Source organism: Aquarana catesbeiana, linkage group LG03, assembly GCF_042186555.1.
Source record: "Aquarana catesbeiana isolate 2022-GZ linkage group LG03, ASM4218655v1, whole genome shotgun sequence".
In the NCBI taxonomy this organism is placed as follows: domain Eukaryota; kingdom Metazoa; phylum Chordata; class Amphibia; order Anura; family Ranidae; genus Aquarana; species Aquarana catesbeiana.
In genome coordinates this window covers 183018646-183039509 of record NC_133326.1, presented here as the reverse complement: position 1 = coordinate 183039509, position 20864 = coordinate 183018646, and the positions used below count along the sequence as shown (strand labels likewise).

Sequence of the window (20864 nt, the reverse complement as noted above, 5' to 3'; positions counted from 1 at the left end):
TGACTTGTATCTTAGTGCAGACATCTGTGAAAATCAGTGAGTCAATCACACAAACAGGACATTACATTTCCCAGGGAAGTTCTGCACACCAACTGTGTACAGCAGGCCTCTAGTCACTGCAGATTGAAAAGGATTTTTATAACATTAAATTAACATTGGGCTTGTGTAGCAACATATTTTTTATTTGCTATTTTCTCCCACTAAAGTTAATCTGCATAAACTGGTTTTCCCTACAAGGAATACAAATAAATTCATTGTGTTCACCTTCATAAGTACCACTCTCTAGCAGTGCTCCACTTCTCTCTAATTCCATAAACGCTTCCACTGTAATGAAGTTGTAATCCACACCAGGCACCTCCCCTTCTTTAGGCTGCCTTGTGGTGCCTGAAAAAAGAAGACATAACATAAATGTACCGTATATATTATCAAATCTCCTTATTTTTTAACCCAAACTGATTATTACCCTTTTGCACTGTATAGTAGCTGCAGAATGTTGTACTCTATTTAGTACAAATCTTAACATTAAAGTGTTACCCTCTTTTGGTTAACCCTGTGTTTCTTAGACTTTGGTCCAAATCATAGCATTTTTCCCTTTGATGTCCACAGAAAAACAAACATTAAGCAGTAAAAAATACCCTGTCCAATTTGTATACCGGGTATTCTGGATGACTAGCAGTTGAGAATAGAAAATCTGCTGTATCCTGAACTTCCAGGCCAAGAAGCTTATTCTAAAGCAACAGAAATCAACTGATCCACATTGCATGAGGAATGGCTAAATAGTATGAAAGACACCTTGATATTCTAACTTCAGGGATGTACTCTAAATCCTAAAAAACTATGGGATAGGTGGTTAGAAACCCCAGATATTTGTTTCTTTGATCTAATAACCTATAGATTCCTTTAGACTCCTGCTAAGCTAGAACATGTTTTCCCCCTCTGTGAAGAATGGGAGATAGTGTATTGTCATAGTGATGCATATCTAAGTCTCTGTTATGTTGAGATGTGAGACAAGCCTAGGTACAAGATGAAGATGCAGTTTGTATCAATTCACTGTATTGTCACTATATTAAATGTTATATAAAGAAATTCATAAACTATATATATATATATATATATATATATATATATCTATACATACACTATCCTGTCAAACAGTATGTGGGTAGAAACACACGTAAATTGCGTACCAGAATCAATGAACATATAGTCAATATAAAAAATGGGTTCACAAAACATAGTGTCAAAACGCTTTAGACAGTTTCATAACAGAGATCCAACACAACTTATTTTTTATGGAATAGACAAAATTAAAAAACATTGGAGAGGTACCCATTTAAAAAGAGCTGTGTCACAGAATGAAACCAAATGGCTGTATACATTAGACACCTTGCAGCCCACAGGTATGAATATAGATTTAGACCTAAATTGTTTTTTAACTAATGATTACATTTAAAACTATTTTTCTGCAAGTCATTTCTGACCCACACAAGTTATGGAGTGTCCCAAGAGGTATCATATGTTATTACAAAGAATTGGGCATTCATACATATGTAAGCTAGTTTGTATACATTTTTATATTTAATTTTAATTCATTTGTACAAGTACCCTCAATTGAGTCATTTATGTATATTTTTTGTCTCAACACCAATTCATATATGTAATTGCATTAGTGTCTTACGTCTATCGGGTTTCACTGATTGTGGGTTTGTAGTCACAGACAAGGGGAATATGCCTTTTTCTATAGAGGGGTGAGAGGGGTGGAGACAGCCATGCTCCACCAATCACATCCTACTCTGAAGGTATTTAACCTAATCTGCCTAGTGACCGAGACACTTCCTGACACTTGTAAAATGAAACGTACGTCGAGGTGCATCTCGGTCACGTCACTTCTGGTCATCGTCCTCCAGTTTTCAATACCACGGTGGTGGAACGCATGCCAGGTACTGAGCGGAGGCTAGGCGGCTGCGGACCTCACCTCTTGGTGGTACTTGCTGTTATCCCCAGTGCCGAGACAAGGCACCTCAAAATGTGAGTAGCCAGTTTGGCATTGTTTTTATAATATTGTTTTTAATAAACTGTATCATGCTATGGTCCCGCTTTATGTTTGTTTTTTAATGGTATACCTATGGTGGAGAAGAGGATCATAAAGGTTTACAGCTACAGCTCCATTGGCAGACCAGCAAGCCCATTGATATATATAAACAGCCTATTGTGACCTTCTTTTTAATTAAAGAGGTCATATCCATTTGGTGAGTAGGCAATTTACTCACACTCATTGGGTGATATTCATAAGATTTGCCTTGGTGATGGTGTATGGATAAGATTCACAACACAAAAAATACAAATGGTTTGAACTGATTGATTGTTTGATTTATGAATTTATCACCAATATTATGAATTTGTTATTTTGATGTATTATTAGCACTATGCACATTAATATATTTTGATTCATCACCAATGTATATTACCTAATAATAATATTTCTGTTAGCTCATCACTAGTGCCCCTACCACGTATCACTTCAACATTTAAGTCATCATATTGCATTTTAGGGGAGCAGCTTCAATAATTATCCAATTCTGCACTTTTCATTTCATAGCGCGAGGTTCCTAACACTACCACAAAAGTATTGGCACGCCTGCCTTTACATGCACATGAACTTTAATGGCATCCCAGTCTTAGTCCGTAGGGTTCAATATTAAGTTGGCCCGCCCTTTGCAGCTATAAAAGCTGTCCACATTGTTTAGGAGTGTATCTGTGGGAATGTTTGATCATTCTTCCAGAAGCACATTTGTGAGGTCAGGCAATGATGTGGACGAGAAGGCCTGGCTTGCAGTCTCCGCTCTAAATCATCCCAAAGGTGTTCTATCGAGTTGAGATCGATACTTTATAGACCTTGCTTTGTACAGTGGTGCGTAGTCATATTGGAACAGGAAGGGGCCATCCCAAAAATGTTTCCACAAAGTTGGGAGCATGAAATTGTCCAAAATATCTTGGTATGCTGATGCCTTAAGAGTTCTCTTCACTGGAACTAAGGAGTCAAGCCCAATCCCTGTAAAACAACCCCACACCATTATCCCCCCTCCACCAAATGATTTGGACCAGTGCACAAAGCAAGGTCCATAAAGACATGGATGAGGCTGGGTTCACACTAGTGCGAATTGGATGCTGATTTCCCCACATCCAATTCGCATGACAGGAGATTGTGACTGGCTCTCTATGGAGGCGGTCACATATCTCCATGGCAGCTGCGAAGCGACTTGCACAGGAGTCCTGTGCATCTTTGGCTCCATTTCAGGGCCAAATTCAGGCAAAAAAACTTGGCCCTAATTTGAACCTGAAACGGAGAACAGGGACATATCAGAAACCTGCTGCGAGCCGCATTGCATCTGTGGTGTGAACCCAGACAGAGAGTTTGAGGTGGAAGAACTTGACTGGCCTGCACAGAGTCCTGACCTGTCCCCACAAATGCGCTTCTGGAAGAATGGTCAAACATTCCCATAGACACACTCCTAAACCTTGCGGACAGCCTTCCCAGAAGAGTTAAAACTGCTATAGCTGCAAAGGGTGGTCCAATATTGAACCCTACGGACTAAGACTGGGATGCGATTAAAGTCCATGTGCGTGTAAAGACAGATGTCCCAATACTTTTGACAATATAGTGTTTACATATATACAGAGGATGCCTTATTAGGACGAAATGTCGGGACGTGCTCTGCTGATGCCACTGCGTTGCTGATTTTATCCAAACGCTTTTAATGTCTTCTCAAATGTGAGTGACCATTTTAGCTCTTTCAATAAATGTTTTACATCTAAATAGAATCACACTATGTGGCCCAATTTTTTCTCCTTTTGCCATATGTCACACTGAGAGGAACTGCTCACGAATTCTGGTTGCTATTCATATGGTGAATACTCACTGATGTCACAATCGTCACGGATCCACATCCGATTCGGTCTAGATTGGAAGTTGTGGTTGCTGTACCTCCTTGGGTGTGTTACACCAAAAGCTTGGTTGACTCATCAGGCATACGCCTTGTTGAGTTCAACCTGTCTGGTAAGCCTCTTTCCCTACGGTGGTGGTATTATCTACAGACAACCAGTTCACATTCATTTATAGTCACCATTTTGATGTCATATATGGACTATATGCACTTTATAAACACTATCACTGTTGATCTACACTTCAACAATATTGTGGTTTAATAATATTATTGTATTTGCACTTATATATACCCCAATTTCTCATTGAGATATCTTCACAGTTTTTTTCATTGCATTAGCGCTGCACTATACTATTTTATTTGGTTTACATATATACAGTTATATATATATATATATATATATATATATATATATATATATATATATCTATATGTATATATAGATAGATATATAGATATATCTATATATCTATCTATCTATATATATATATATATACATATATACACACACACACACACACATATACAAGCTCTGTTATGCACCATCAACAGTGAGGACATATTGCACAATTTGGGGAACACTGGATGAAAGGAGCTGCACAGTTCAAATACACAAATACGATTATCATTTTACAAAGGTTTTATCAATTTGACCAATATATCTATTGGTCATTCTAGTGGAACACAAGCTTCAAGACACTCCCCAGCTCCACAGCCAGGCTCATCTACCTTACCAACCGTTCAGTGTCCGCTACCACTCTCTGCCAATCCCTCCACTGGCTTCCCATTGCTCAATGAATAAAAATCAATACACTAACAACAACATACAAAGCCATTTACAACTCTGCCCTGAGCTACATCACCAATTTTATCTCCCTATATCATCATATCATATCCCTTGTCTCCTCCTCCCATGCTCATCCCCAGGACTTCTCTAGAGTCTTTGCCATCCTCAGGAACTCACTAACCCATTCTGTCTGGTTATCTCCTATTCTGTCCACTTTTAGGCGATCCCTGAAAACTCATTTTTTTCAGGGAGGCCTATCCTGCCTTCAGCTATCAACCAAATCTTCTACTTCCCTTATCAGTTCATCCCTCACATTTACTACCTTTTGTTTCACCAGCCCCTCCCTACTAGATTGTAATCTCACAGGAGCAGGGCCCTCCTAACCCTCTTGTATTTCCTGAGGCAGCTCCATGCAATTGGCCCAAGGAGATAGTGTTATCTCTTTGTCCAATGACTATGCTTGAGGAGGAAAGGTGACATAGAAGCTGGATCAGGAAACCAGTGGGTAAAGAGGAATACAAATGTTTTGGTAGGTGAAAAAGTACACGCATGTAGTTCAACCATGTATTTAGCATTTTTTGGCCACTTTCCAGCCAGCAGCAACAGATAAGGACTACACAGAATACATTCAAGATGAGCAAAACACAAATTTACTTTAACCAGTTCCGGACCGCCCACCGCACCTATACTGTGGCAGGGCGGCCCTGCTGCACGAAATAAATTAACTGTATGTTGTCCACGACAACAGGTCTGGGGCGCATGCCGCCGGCAACCCGCTTCCGCTGTGATTGGACACAGAGGGAGCCAATCAGTGGGCCCGGTGGCCGCGATGGCTGCCGGTCTCCAGCAATTGCTCCGGGGAACCACAGAACGGGGGTCTGCTGTGTTGTAGAATCTCATATTAGCCAATGTATTTCATATTATTCATATTGATTTGCATATATTTTATTGATAATTATTATTATCATTATTATTATTATTATTCATATTATTATATAGTAGTGGTTTTATCAATATTATTATTCAATAAGTAAAGAAACAATTATTAATCTTTAATAATGTATACTGTGTTTTCCAGATTTAGAAAGTCTTCATTTTTAAGTGTTGAACTTTAAATGACCTCTGCTTTATGACAAGTACTTGTACACAGGTGTTCTCGAAAATGTATTAAGATAGTCTACTGGGTGAAAGTTCATTAGGATAGATTCAAGTAATATAGAATTGTCTCAAGTCTCAAATGCATATAAATCAGACAGATAAAGATAAGAAAACAGGTGGTTTAGAAATAATTAAAGTTATGTACAGTACATTAAATTAAGTTTGACAGGGTCAAACAAAGGTCTGCTTGTGCCCTCATTAAAACTGTTAAAATACATACATATAGTGAGACATATAAACACATCTGGTGGGGTTATTGAAAGTTCATTGTCTCAAAGTCGTAAATCTGCAAATCCTTGAAGCTAGTTAAATCTTATCAAGATAAGGAGAGTTTGATAACACAGATGGGTGCCATACTGTCTTTACACATGTGTTTTTAATTGGACAAAACCAGTTATAAATCACTTTAATGAACATTTAGGAATTTTGGGAATATTTAAGTTTATCTGGTTGTAGAACAGGTGTCAGATTTATGGTTAGTTACATTGACGTAGATCTTAGCGATCAATCATATGTAAGAGAGATGTTAAGATAAGACTTGTAAAAGGGTATATAAATGCAAGCTTTACAATTGTTAGACAGACAAGTCAGATAGGAGCTCATAAGGCTGAACTCTGTGTATGCTGCCCTATTGCACGGGTCATAGAGGTCAGAACCAATGGGCAAGTATCTGTCCTAACTTGTCTCCTCATATGAGTCAGAGAAGACTTCTTAACTTGTTCCAGAATGTGGTCTCAGGTGAATTTCCCTCAAGAACTTGGTCGAGCTGGAACCCAGAACTCTGTGAGGGGACCAGACCACTGGCCGATTGACTGGTCCCTATCAGGTGACGGGTTCCCAAGAATTGGCAGTAAAGACCCATTCTGGTTCAAGGTGAGAACAATTCACAATTGTTTAAATTTGGTTAGAGGATAAGAATATTTATATATAATATGCTTGCATTGTAAGAAACTGTATAAATTAGACCTGTATCTTGTAATACTTTTAACATAAACCTGTATGTTATCAGCTGTTAATAAACCTGCATTGCTGAATTTCTGCCTGGTTCGATACTTTACTATTCTACTTCATTTGGTGGCCCGTACGGGGACAGCATAACCTCAACTCCGATCTTGCCTAACTCCATGCTGGTGAGGCACTGAGCTCAACACAATTTTGCGCAATTTATATCAGGTTAGCAGACACCTATTATTAGTTCTGCATTGTGTTGTGCGGTGTTTTGCTAGTGCTAGGAGGGGCAGGTGGTTGTTGTTGGGGTATCGCTATCCACCAGGCAGATCTTTGTGATGGCAGGTTGGGTTTTCTCAACTGTAGGTGCCTTAACCTCCCTGGCGGTTTTCCCGAGTGTGGCTTGGGGTTAAAATTCAGGACCATTAGCGGTAACCCCGAGCCACACTCTGGATTACATCGCAGGATCCTGGTGTGCCTTTACTTACCTTGTCCCCGGGATCCTGCGATGTCCCCTGCAGTGTCCGTGGGCTCCGTCCTCCTCCGAAGCCTCTCCTTGCCAGGCTCCGTTCCCTGCGAGCGTCGCGACGCACGGGGGCGGAGCCTGGCGGCAAATTAAAAAAAAGTAAAAATCATAACACATACAGTACTGTAATCTTACAGATTACAGTACTGTATGAAATTATTTTACATCCCTTTTGTCCCCAGTGCTTTGGCCCATGCCCTGCATGCAGTTTTATGTTATATATACTGTTCTTTCTGCCTGGAAACTGGGGATTGTCCATAGCAACCAAAAAGTGTCCCTTTACGTCAAAAGTGGCTTTAGACCAGCTAGAAAACAGCGATAGTAAATTAGAACACTTGCAGAATTGAGCGATAGTGAATCATGGGGAAATTTATTTTATTACTATTTATTTTTATTTTTTTTAATTATTTATTTTTATTTATTATATTATAATTTATGTTTTTGTGTTTCAAACTTTATCATACCCGGGATATCTACTAGACTCTTGTTTGGACAGATTTAAGTGTGTTATTGTTAAGAATTACAGACCTACAATATAAAACGCCAAATTTCCATGCAAAATAATTGTACCGCTTTCAGCACCTAAAATCCGAAATAATCATACCACCAGGGAGGTTAAAGTACATTGTACAGGATAAGATACCCTGGGTAGAAAATGTATTTATTTATTTATTTTTCCTTTTCTTTTTCTCTTTTTCTTTTCTTTCAATTCTTTCTTTTCCGAAGGGGTACCCCTGTAGAGGGTTAATTACTCTATGTAAACCTAGGTTTCACATACATGTTGGTTCCCTGGACTGCAAAAATTAGTCAGGAAGAGGTTTTGGGGATTTAGGACCCCTGGAGAACCTATGTTAACATGCATGTTGGTTCCCTGGACTGCAAAAATTAGTCAGGAAGAGGTTTTGGGGATTTAGGACCCCTGGAGAACCTATGTTAACATGCATGTTGATTTCCTGGACTGCGAATTTAAGTCTGGATGAGGTTTTGGGGACTTAAAGACCCCTGGAGAACTTGCGTAACATGCATGTTGTTTACCTTGACTGCAAAATTTTGTCTGGATGAGGTTTTGGGGACTTAAAGACCCCTGGAGAACTTGCGTAACATGCATGTTGTTTACCTTGACTGCAAAATTTTGTCTGGATGAGGTTTTGGGGACTTAAAGACCCATGGAGAACCTGCGTTAACATGCATGTTGGTTTCCTGGATTGGTAATCAATCAGGAGAAGGCTTTGGGGTTATCAGATCCCTGGAAAGCCTAAGTTAAAAAACAAAAACAGTACTGATATGTAGCTACTAGTAGAAAAAGGTACCTTTGTGATGTAAAATAATACTCATGAGTTAAAAATGTCAGGAAAGGTAAGTCCTGACAGGTAAATAAGGTGAAGGTTTTGGAGCTCAATTTGTTAACAAAGTTAAAAGGTATGTATTATCTTTGTAATAAGTGTATGTGTTTATATGTATCTGTTATAACGGTCTGTGTACTAACTGAGTTAAGATCGGGTTGAGACATTCCTGATCGCCGTGGCAATCAGGGCTTGGTGGTTTTTCGTGTCTTGAGACAAGCGTTTTGGTAAGGAGACGTATGCGCGTACGGTGCCTATTGGCATTACTCTGAGCACTGCTGTCCATAAGTAATTACTAACTAAGCTGTCAGTTTTAATATTCTCTGAATATTTGTATATTTATATATAGTCAGGAATTTGTGTTCATGTGTATGCATACTTTGCTAGGTGGAGTGACTGTACTGCTATATAGAAAACAGAAGATAATGACATTTTGTTAATGAATGTTCACAAATATAAGTTAATTTCTTTGTAATCTTTGTAGACTGTTAGGGAATATTGTATGTGTGAGGGAGAATAATGATCACCTCCCAAATTAGGTTAGAATAAGTCTGTAGTGGTTGTAAAAACGTTGGTGTGGAAGGACCCTGTGTGTTAGTTCTATGAGTGAATTGTAAGAAGTATGTAACTGATGCTGAATTCTGCATAGTGTATGATGAATAGGGAAATGGTATGTATCCTCCATACAAATACAATAAGAACTTTCTGTGTCATATCTTTGATTTTGTGACACTTGGTATTAGTATTTGATAGGAGGATTTATATTTATATAAGTTAAATGTGTGTGTGTGTTTTTTTTTTGTATGAGGTGTAAAATGAATACCTATGTGAATGATTGTATGTGTCTTTCGTGGAGAGTCTAGGGATTGATACATCTATGGTGACTGATTGATTTTAGCGTCAAAGTTCTAAATGTTATTGGCAGTGAGTGAGTGTGTGTGTGGAAGGCACGATTCATTAATCTTTTTATATTCTTTTGAATATGTACCTCAGCTAGATAGCGCCATGAATGAGATGAGGGAGTTAGAAGTTATTTAAACTGTAGAAAAAAGAAAGTTGTTTGTTTTAAGTAATTTACGATACAAAGTTCACCCATATTTTTTTGTATCCAGCATACTGCTTCTGAAAGGAAAAAATCTGTAGATAAATTCAATGCCGCTAATGTAATTAATGTCATGCTTAACAGATTTTACAGTTGTAGGTTTTACATGTTAGACGAAATACTGTATTTTTTTTTCAGTATGTGTTTAGGAGCTTATGTGCAACAGCATTAAATCACTTTTTGTGACAGCTCATCTCAGTGCTCTGCACTGAGATGAAAGGGGCACGTATAGGTGCCTTTAGACAGAAACTGGATGAGCTGACCAGAAAATAAATAAAATCTCAGAATACGTTCCTTTTCTTAAACATTTGTTGATTTTTTATTAGAATATAAACTGTAGATTATAATAGGTATTTTGTCTTTTATATTATGGACTGTAGTAGTGAAAGGTGCATTTTATTTTTAGTGTATCACTCTTGTAAGTAGGGTGCTTATTCTTCCTTGTAGCTTTTGTTGTTTATTTTGTCCTGTCCCTATCTTATTGTACAGTATTATGTATACTGTCATCTTTATATATTTGCCTACTTAGTAGTAATCACAAAGATAGTAATGGGATTTATTTATTTGGTACAAGGGAACTCCAAATTTATTTTTGTTTCTTATTTTCTAAAAAGAACAGTGAAGAGTGATGCATGGTAACAGTGCTACCATTTTATTATATGTGCTACATGTAGCACATACAGGGGGGTGAATTAGATAATTAGAGTCTTAATTTTTAATCTTGGCTTGTAAGCTCTGGTGAGCAAGGTCCCTTATTGGTATTGGCTATAACTTATTTTGTCCTACCTGATTACAATATTTAGTAATCTTCAGGCTGATTATTAGTTTGCCTAAAGAAATAATTTTTCTTTATTCCAGGAGCAGCCAGCACGTTTTCATATGTAAAGTTATACTTTGTAAAATTTCACTCCTTTTGATTTTTTTTATTATTCAAGTTCCTAGTTATGCTACTACAGGTGGCAAAGTCAGTTTTTGATTTAGGGTCACTCTGCAATAATATGATCTAATTAACAATAAAATTTGTATATAATTATTCTTAAGGAAGGGACATAGTAATGCACATTTTCTTAACCTCTTTAGATTTAACAGACTGTGCAAGTGACCATGTAATTTTATTTTGATTTCTTTTTAATTATGAACAATCACAATGTAGTTTCAAAAAATGTAGTTCTTCAAAGTCTATTTTGTGGGCCTGAATATAGACTTTATTGCAATGAAAGAACAAAGCTGTAGATATAGATATACTTTAATAAATGTATGCTCCTTTTTAAAGTAAATCAAAGTTTTTCATATGGTCATGCAAATGTACGGGAGAACAGCTAAGTGTCTGATGTGGGAAGTTTTCCCCAGGATTGGGGTGTATACAGCACTGATATCAGATAATTGTACCCATTTTTTTTATAAAAAATCAGTTCCATTTTGCTCTATGCTTGGCATAGACAATAGAACCTTGTGTCCACACTCATATTCATTGGTGGATAGGTTGTATGGGCTGTTGTAGACCAAATTAAATACAATTTGCTGGGCCATATGAAACTTTGGATAGATTTGTCACTAAGTTTAGGAGTTCTAGAGGCAAATCATAGTTGCTTAGACTTCATGCTGTTCAGTGGGAGATAAAATGTTCTTGTGTTTAAAATAATTAACCAAATTGGTGTAGTTTTGTTTCTAAACAGATCCTTCTTTTAGATGTGATCTCTTGTTCCAGTCAAAGCCACTAAAGGAATGTATGTCAGTAACTCTTGATGACTGCAAGTACATTAAAGATCATAAAAGGAAGTGGAAGAATTCACAATTCAAGTGTCCATTTAAATCCACGTTTGTGACAGTGACATTTTCTGTTTCTATAGTAGTCAAAGTCTGAGTGAGATTAGCAAGAGTGTTATTCACATAAGTGCAAGTGGAATACATACAAGAGACTGTTGCAGACAAAGACATTGGAAGTATTTCAGTGCTAATTAACTATATGTGATACTTTGTATGTAGAGACTTACTGTTGTTTTGTTTGTTATATATGTTATAAGTATTATTATTGTGAACACCTTAAAGTGGAACTTTGGTCAGAAAATTAATTCCTGCTGGGTTACTTGAGGCTGACCCCTTTTGCAGGTGTAGCTATTAAACACAGTAAAAAATAAGTGCCTATACTGTTTACAATCCACTGTTCTACCCTGCTCTACACAGGCTCAGTTGTGCTCTATTTTTTGCACTGATTAAAATCTGGAGGCCAGTCTGCTGACAGCATGAAATTCTACTGTTGCTCAAAGGTTCTGGGCTTCAGTAGAATGGTAGCATAATAATTAATGTGGAATGTATTTGTCTTGCTAATGAACCTTATTTTATCACATTTTTGTGAGTAGAGTTCCACTTTGAGTAAATGTTCAATCATTATAAACAAATAGTTTTATCATTTTTTGAGAAAAAAAAAAAAGTGGGGAGGTGTAATGTAATGAGTATGACATTTTCGCTAAAGACTGTATGATATTGATGCTTTATAAGATACGTTATGATATTTATCTTGATATTGTTTTATAAATTATGTTTTAAGACATAGGAGAGGTAGGCTATTGATTTAGACAGTATAGCAGTGACTGACAGAAGAGACCCATGCTGACTGTTATTGTATAATATTCTGCAGTATAGTATGTGGGATGGACAAAAAGTGGTTTTGGGTTTAGCAAATGTTGTGGGAAGACTGCAGAATTAAAACTAATGAAATATCTGGACTGACTATATTGACCTATGACATGACCAGGGTAATAATGACTGAAAGGTGGAGTCAAGGTTAAGAAATTATAAGAATTTACAATTATTGTATGGGAAAAAGTATAGGTTGGAAAATGTAAAAAGAATAGTCTATACAAAATACTTTGTAGTGAAAACATGTACTTCAAGGGATTTATACTAATAATTATTATTAATATTGTAAGAGTATTGTATTATGATAAAACTATATAGATACATGTATATTTCGTTAGTGGATGTTGTAGAAGTAAAAGGAACACACTAAATTAAGTTATTAGATAAGATGAAAGTGTAGGAGCCATTGCTTTGTAGGTTGCCCTGAAATGTTTGCCAGAGACCTATTGTATCCTGACACTAACTATTTTTGTATTTTTTACAACTATAATTTTGAAGTGTATTTTATATCCAGACAAATATTGGGTGATCGCAGAAGACATGATGCAACTTGTTGCAAATGTTAATTGCTACAAAGGAAGGATTTCATGCAATAAAGGAACATCTGAGACTTGTACCTTTGCAGAACAGGTATGCACTGAACTTGTGTCTTACAGCATCCAAAGCAGCTTGTGCTATGATACTGGACCAGCAAATGATGATGAAGAAGGAGATCTCTCCAAAAAAACATCAAGCACTTGGCTAAGCTGAAAAGACCTATGCAGGAAAAGGCAGAGCCTTATGGGACTGAGTCTGCTGAAGGCTCCCTGAAACCACATACTTGGCTTTCATTCACTAGCTAAAGGAATTGTTCCTCTTCCCTGTTATCTTTGATGTGATGTTGCTGAGTAACTGTTGCCTGTTGCAAGAAGTTTGTGGCAAAAATGATCACAATGCCACTGAGACTGACAACTATGTTTTCCGTGCCACATATGGAGAAGGACTTTGCAGCTACAGAAGAAGATGCAGTGTTTTTGATTGGACTGATTTATTTATTTATTTTTATTTTTTGGACTGATTTGTTTTTATTTTTTGGACAATTTGTGATAAGTGTCGGGTGCATGGGGTCTCTGAAGGGCATGGTGGGTGATCTGTACTGTAATTGCTGTGAGGCTTATGCCTCAACAGGGGGGAAATGTTGTAGAATCTCATATTAGCCAAATGTATTTCATATTATTCATATTGATTTGCATATATTTTATTGATAATTATTATTATCATTATTATTATTATTATTCATATTATTATATAGTAGTGGTTTTATCAATATTATTATTCAATAAGTAAAGCAACAATTATTAATCTTTAATAATGTATACTGTGTTTTCCAGATTTAAAAAGTCTTCATTTTTAAGTGTTGAACTTTAAATGACCTCTGCTTTATGACAAGTACTTGTACACAGGTGTTCTCGAAAATGTATTAAAATAGTCTACTGGGTGAAAGTTCATTAGGATAGATTCAAGTAATATAGAATTGTCTCAAGTCTCAAATGCATATAAATCAGACAGATAAAGATAAGAAAACAGGTGGTTTAGAAATAATTAAAGTTATGTACAGTACATTAAATTAAGTTTGACAGGGTCAAACAAAGGTCTGCTTGTGCCCTCATTAAAACTGTTAAAATACATACATATAGTGAGACATATAAACACATCTGGTGGGGTTATTGAAAGTTCATTGTCTCAAAGTCGTAAATCTGCAAATCCTTGAAGCTAGTTAAATCTTATCAAGATAAGGAGAGTTTGATAACACAGATGGGTGCCATACTGTCTCTACACATGTGTTTTTAATTGGACAAAACCAGTTATAAATCACTATAATGAACATATAGGAATTTTGGGAATATTTAAGTTTATCTGGTTGTAGAACAGGTGTCAGATTTATGGTTAGTTACATTGACGTAGATCTTAGCGACCAATCATATGTAAGAGAGATGTTAAGATAAGACTTGTAAAAGGGTATATAAATGCAAGCTCTACAATTGTGAGACAGACAAGTCAGATAGGAGCTCATAAGGCTGAACTCTGTGTATGCTGCCCTATTGCACGGGTCATAGAGGTCAGAACCAATGGGCAAGTATCTGTCCTAACTTGCCTCCTCATATGAGTCAGAGAAGACTTCTTAACTTGTCCCAGAATGTGGTCTCAGGTGAATTTCCCTCAAGAACTTGGTCGAGCTGGAACCCAGAACTCTGTGAGGGGACCAGACCACTGGCCGATTGACTGGTCCCTATCAGGTGACAGGTTCCCAAGAATTGGCAGTAAAGACCCATTCTGGTTCAAGGTGAGAACAATTCACAATTGTTTAAATTTGGTTAGAGGATAAGAATATTTATATCTAATATGCTTGCATTGTAAGAAACTGTATAAATGAGACCTGTATCTTGTAATACTTTGAACATAAACCTGTATGTTATCAGCTGTTAATAAACCTGCATTGCTGAATTTCTGCCTGGTTCGATACTTTACTATTCTACTTCAGCTGATGTAAACAAAGCAGACTGTCCTTCTGTCAGATAGGAACAGAGAGAACTGTGCTTCCTGCTAATCGGGAACAAAGATTTCTCTGTTCTTGCAGTGAGTCCATCTCTCACACAGCTAGTAAGCACACTGAGGAAACACAGTTAACCCCTTCATCGCCCCTGATGTTAACCCCTTCCCTGCCAGTGTCATTTATACAGTGTCAGTTCATTTTTCTTAGCACTGATCACTGTCACTTAGTGTCACTTAGTGTCCAATTTGTCGCAAACCAATCAATATACGCTTATTGAGATCTTGTTACCAAAAATATGTAGCAGAATACATATTAGCCTAAATTGATGAAGAAATTAGATTTTTTTTTTTCTACATTTTTTATTGGATATGTTTTATAGCAGAAAGTAAAAAATATTGTTTTTTTTTTTCAAAAGTGTTGCCCTATTCTTAGTTTATAGCGCAAAAAACAAAAAACAAAAACAAAAAAACGCACAGGTGATCAAATACCACCAAAAAGGACATACATTTTGATTGGGTACAGCGTTGCACACCCGCGCAATTGTCAGTTAAAGTAACGCAGTGCCGTATCGCAAAAAAATAGCCTGGTCATTAAGGGGGTGAATCCTTCCGGGGCTGAACTGGTTAATTCTTAACTAAAAAAACAGCAAATGCAAGCTATAGGTTTGGTTGAATGCTTGAAAATGTTAGTCTCCCGAGTTGGCCTTTAAATGTTATCACTATATAAAAAATGTCCTTAATACACAAAGCAACTATATAATTGTACTTGTTATTTATTTATTATACTGCATATTTTGAGGCACCTCAGATAGACAATATGAGTATTCATATTATGACCCTTGCAATATTTACTTACTACAGTCATGCAAGGCAACACATACACTCAATCACTCACTCATTCAGGGCAACACTTAGAAAAACTAATTTAACTTTTTGTAATATAAAAAACACAAGAGTTCCCAGAGGAATCAAATTCAAACACACATAAACATCATGTAATGGTGTCTGAAATGAGCTGAATGGAAAAAACCAATGCTGCATTTAAGTAGCGCTTATGACTGAGCCAATGTGTATGTTGTGCATTTGAACATTCAGCTACACTTGAGTGACATGTGGAAAATAGATAAGGCCGGAGGGGAAACAGATATTCCTGTGTCTCACAGATTAAGAGAGGAAATGGTAAACACCACATTAATAAGAAATTTCACGGGTACTTGGGCTGCAGACAGAAATAATAACATCGATCCCGAACTTGTTGTTTGGCCTTTACTTATTGATAGAACGCATTTCAGAATATACTTTAAAAGGTACTCCAACAAATATTGAGAAATATAATATTGAGCAAATCAGTAAAAATGGCAATGGGGAAAACTGCTGTAAACTTTTTTTAACATTTACTAACTTTTTATACTATGGATCAGTCTGTACCTATGAGTAACAACTTGCTGTATTTACTCGCATCAGTTCCTACCCCACCCAATCAATTGTTATTCCCAAGTCACACAAGCACATGTTCAACATATACAGTACTTCAATAAACTCTGTGTTGAATATTTAATATTCATTTTGCATGGACTCTTTGATTTTCACCTATGCATGAAATGTTTGCATTTATTACCTTTTATTTGTTTATATTTGCTATCACCATATATACACTTTTTTGTCACTTTAGATTTTGGTTCTATTTATTTGGATCTTTATATGGACACACATATGTGCTATATTAGCAGTATAGTAGATTGGGAATCACTTTATTGAGGTGAACATAGCGCCAATATTTTTTCATTAAAATAATTTTTTCAGTTTTATTTCATTTTAGTTGGCAGCTTTTAGAGATACTCATATACAGGAGCGCAGTGGGGTTAAGAACAAGTTGGGGTGCGCGGAACTTGTTTACCGTTTGTAAATATACAGTACTAGATCTAACTGAGACTAAATATACCAGTTTTCTTCAGATTGTGAAAGGAAACTGACCCCCCCCCCCCAAAAAAAACGAGAGAATCCTTTAATAAACAGAAGGCAAGCATATGCTCTATCACAGGTTTCACACTGATACAGGAGTCATAGCATATAATTTATGGAATTCATTTTAAAACAAATTTAGGTTGGCTCTTTTGCCATGTAGAGTTTACTTTAGTATTTAACTAAACTGTTGATTATTCATGCCTCTGATGGTCTTTCAGCCATAAAGTTTTTTTTTTTGCTGCCACGTCCTAATCAGCTGCCAGAATCCAGTTTAATTTTAATTTAACTGAGTGACTTGAAGGTGATGTGCATTTTTTACAGAGGCACTTCTCCAAAATGTGGCCAAGTTGCTGTCAATATTAATAAAACATACAAAACCTGAATAGATCTACTTTAGAACTGTGCGTGAAACTCTGGTGTTATAAGAACATGGAATATTGCTTCCATCAATCTGAAAGAGAAAATGTAAAAGAAAAAAGCTCCTGAATAAAACATCCCCTGGCAACTAACATGCTCTTGCAAGAAGTAGTGGATTAAAATATGCCTCTGCTTATTATTCATACAAATAAGCCTGCTTTTTCACAGCTTTCTCAGTATGTAATAGATGTTCTCTCTACAGCTCCATTTGCTGTTGTTGATTATCATCCTACACTGGCATTGCTTACAGTAGTTATTCCTAAATCTCGCCTACGGACACTAAACGCACATTGAGGAAATGCCTACACTGTACTAAAAAAAGGAAAAACTACAACAATATTATCAAGTCTGGGAACATGCTTGCAATTTTTGTTTTGTTTTTATTAAAATTGCAAGGTCAGCATAGCAATCTTTTATTAACCTGTATTGTATTCAAAGGACAAAGCTAAACAGCTGGAAAGAATTTAGCCTAAAGTGGTAATCTTTTGTATAGCAATATTCCTCTTGAGAGCATCACCGGTACCAGAACCATAGCTAAAAACTTGATCGCTGGTGCCATTAATTCACTTAGCCCTTCCTTTAAGATCCCGTTTTTCTTCCCCACAATGAACCCTTTCCCCCCTCACCCAAAATGTTACTCTTTTGTGCTACAGTGTTTAAATAGACAATAGCAGCAAGGAAAGAAGCTCATTCCTAACCAGCACATTGATACTGCTCCATGTGTCCCCTATGCTTGACAGATCACATGACCAAGAGCAGGGTAGGAATTAGGCAGTGTAAGTGCACCAGTTACAAGAATGTTTCCCCCAGCCTTGTGGAGTTGTTTGCCCGCAACTCTGTTTATGCCATTATGCCAAATTTAAATACTGTGACAAGAGACTGTAAAATTTTGGAGGATAGGGTGGGTGGAAAGCAGTCTAGGCTCCTGAAGCAGGGGCCTGGACTTGGTTGTGATCACAATGTCGACGGTTGCCCCCCCCCCCAAAAAAAACCCTTAATTTGAGTAGCAAAGGGAGTGTGGGCCCACGCATTGTCATGAGGGTATGCCTAAGGCTAGGCACATGCAAACTTTTCTGCTACAGGGCATCTATTCAAAGTCACGAGACTGCATAGATTTACAGTAAAAATAGTCAGAAAGCTGAATGTTCCTACTGTGTGGCTTATGCTTCAGAATACTGATTTTGGCTGGAAAAAATGTGGTAACTAAAAATAACACTCTGCCTACATTGCAAACAGTTTAACAACTATTTACACAATCCAGACTTTTGGATAATTCTCTTAGCATACCCAACTTTCCTGCCATCTGCTATGTATCCTTTCCAAAAATGCCTGATGGCAGATTCACCTAAGCTTCTGAATATGGCACTGTTGACCATGCTTCCTGTAGTGGTTTCAAGTGTTCCTCCAAATTTAAGTCAAGGAGAAATAGTTTCCCAATTTTCTGAGATGAGAAAGAAGGCCAGCTTCAAACGGAAACTCTGTAGGCAAATTTTACCCCTGCCACATCCCCAGTTACATGGTTTTTGAAGATTAGTAACACAAAAAAGAGTGATGAAACCCACAAGTGTTTGTTTGACTGCTGCTTTTTCTTTATAGTTGTTGTTCTATCAAATGCAACTACATAGAGGTTGCATGAAAGGTTTACAGTAGTATATTCCTTTTGGTAGTTAAAAATGTATTTGAGGTCTATCTGTCAGAACACAGAAGGAGCCAACTAGGGAGGAATGAGGGACAGAGGGCTTTGGTTGCAAAGATAGAAAGTCCCTCAAAATGTGTAACATTGTTGGCAGGCTTTGTGTTATGTCAATGGCATCAGTCTCACAGTTAAGACGCTTTTTAAATCATTCAGAATTTATTGACAGGTGCATTTGACGTGCAGTTGGCCTCATTCTCACCTACATTTGACCTGTTTTTAAGCAGGTTTTGCATTCTTATAGAAATTAAATGCAAAACCTGTCTGACACAAAAAAAAAGCCCATCAACACAGACGTCTAGAGAGTGTCAAGGTAATTACACTGAGCCACAATGAGCTCCTCTTAAGAATATACATATCCAGTCACTAAAAATGCATTACATTTAACATGTTAATGTCATTTTTAAAGACATTTTCAATATTTTTAAATTTACAACTTTCAGTAAAATTATATCTGCTTGAGAAACTGACCTAGGTAGAACACTCACACCAGACATCATACATTTTGCGCACAAGGCATTGATATTAAACAAATTTCAAGAAGCAGGCTACAAGCTGCTTACTAGGTGGCACATAAACTACACAAACTCTTTATTAGTTCCACCTTCATTTGCTAGCGATGCAATTTGGATGAAGGCAAATTCTTACATATCTTTTGGGATTGCCCTCTCCTTCACCATTCATGACATGAGTTCTTAAGCTCACAAATATAGACTTGGACAAAGATCTGGCCAAATACCTATTATATCTCCAGGACATCCCCAAATGTAAATAAATGAAGATGTTACCTGCTCAATGCCACTAAAACCTGTTTCCAACTGCTTTTAAAATAATCACTATCTTTAATAATAGCTTTTACCATTCCCCTTTTTTATCATTATTTTCCCAGCTCTCTGCATCCGTCTATCCCACTTCTGACTCTTCATTAATCAAGTTTCTGTATAAAAAACTTTGCAAAATGAAAAGGATTGTATGAGCGCACATCAGCATACTTGTCTCTCTTTTTGTGCTACATTTATCTTCTGTACATCTGCAACCTTTTTTTTGTATAACATTTAGTGACAGCTTCCTCACTCTTTATTAAGTGAATGTATAGCTAGTTTATATGTTTTCATATTTAGTAACACAGTAAATGTTGGAGGGAAGCTTGCACAAGTGTAAATGTCTTATAAATATTTACTCTTGAATGTAAACACCACAATAACAAATATAATTCAATTCAAAGTACTGTACTTTCCCTTTAAACTGGCCTCTCAGTGTGTAGAACGACATGCACCTTGAAGTTGGATTAGTTTCAAATGATATCTTTTAAGCTCTAAAGTGCAGGTTGCCATGTAAAAAGTTATTAAAATCACTCTACTAGAATAATCATCCATCACACCTTATGTGGTATGTACTCTAAGTCCTTTTCAGACATGCAACCATCCATAGTCCAACAGCTATCTTTCTAAAGTTACCTAAAATTATATTATATAGTTAGGGTTTGTTGTATGGTGATGTGGTTATAGGTAGAAATGCTTTCTAACACTTCTGTTTTGCTGTATCTGTCCACCAATTTGTCTAATGCCGTGTACACACGGGCGGACTTTTCGGTATCAAAGGTCTGACGGTCTTTCCGACGGTCTTTCAACGGACTTTTGACGGACTTCCGACGGACTTTCGAAAGAACGGATTTGCGCACACATGATCACACCAAAGTCCGACGGATTCTGACCTGATGACGTATGACCAGACTACAATGAGGAAGTTGATAGCCAGTAGCCAATAGCTGCCCTAGCGTCGGTTTTCTTCCGTCGGACTAGCATACAG

The 20864-nt window shown here is 36.9% G+C and overlaps 1 protein-coding gene across 11 annotated transcripts in view; it reads right to left on the bottom strand.

Annotated features, from left to right (window-relative positions):
* Positions 1 to 20864, bottom strand: part of MAGI2 (membrane associated guanylate kinase, WW and PDZ domain containing 2) — a 1136189-nt gene that overhangs the window by 452634 nt on the left and 662691 nt on the right. For all 11 annotated transcript variants that reach the window (XR_012242816.1, XM_073619581.1, XM_073619580.1 and 8 more), the window contains one exon: positions 265 to 384. Coding sequence is in view for 10 of the 11 variants with exons in the window: in XM_073619581.1 (XP_073475682.1) it covers positions 265 to 384 (120 nt within the window). In the remaining variant the exon portion in view is untranslated. The remainder of the gene's footprint in view (positions 1 to 264; positions 385 to 20864) is intronic.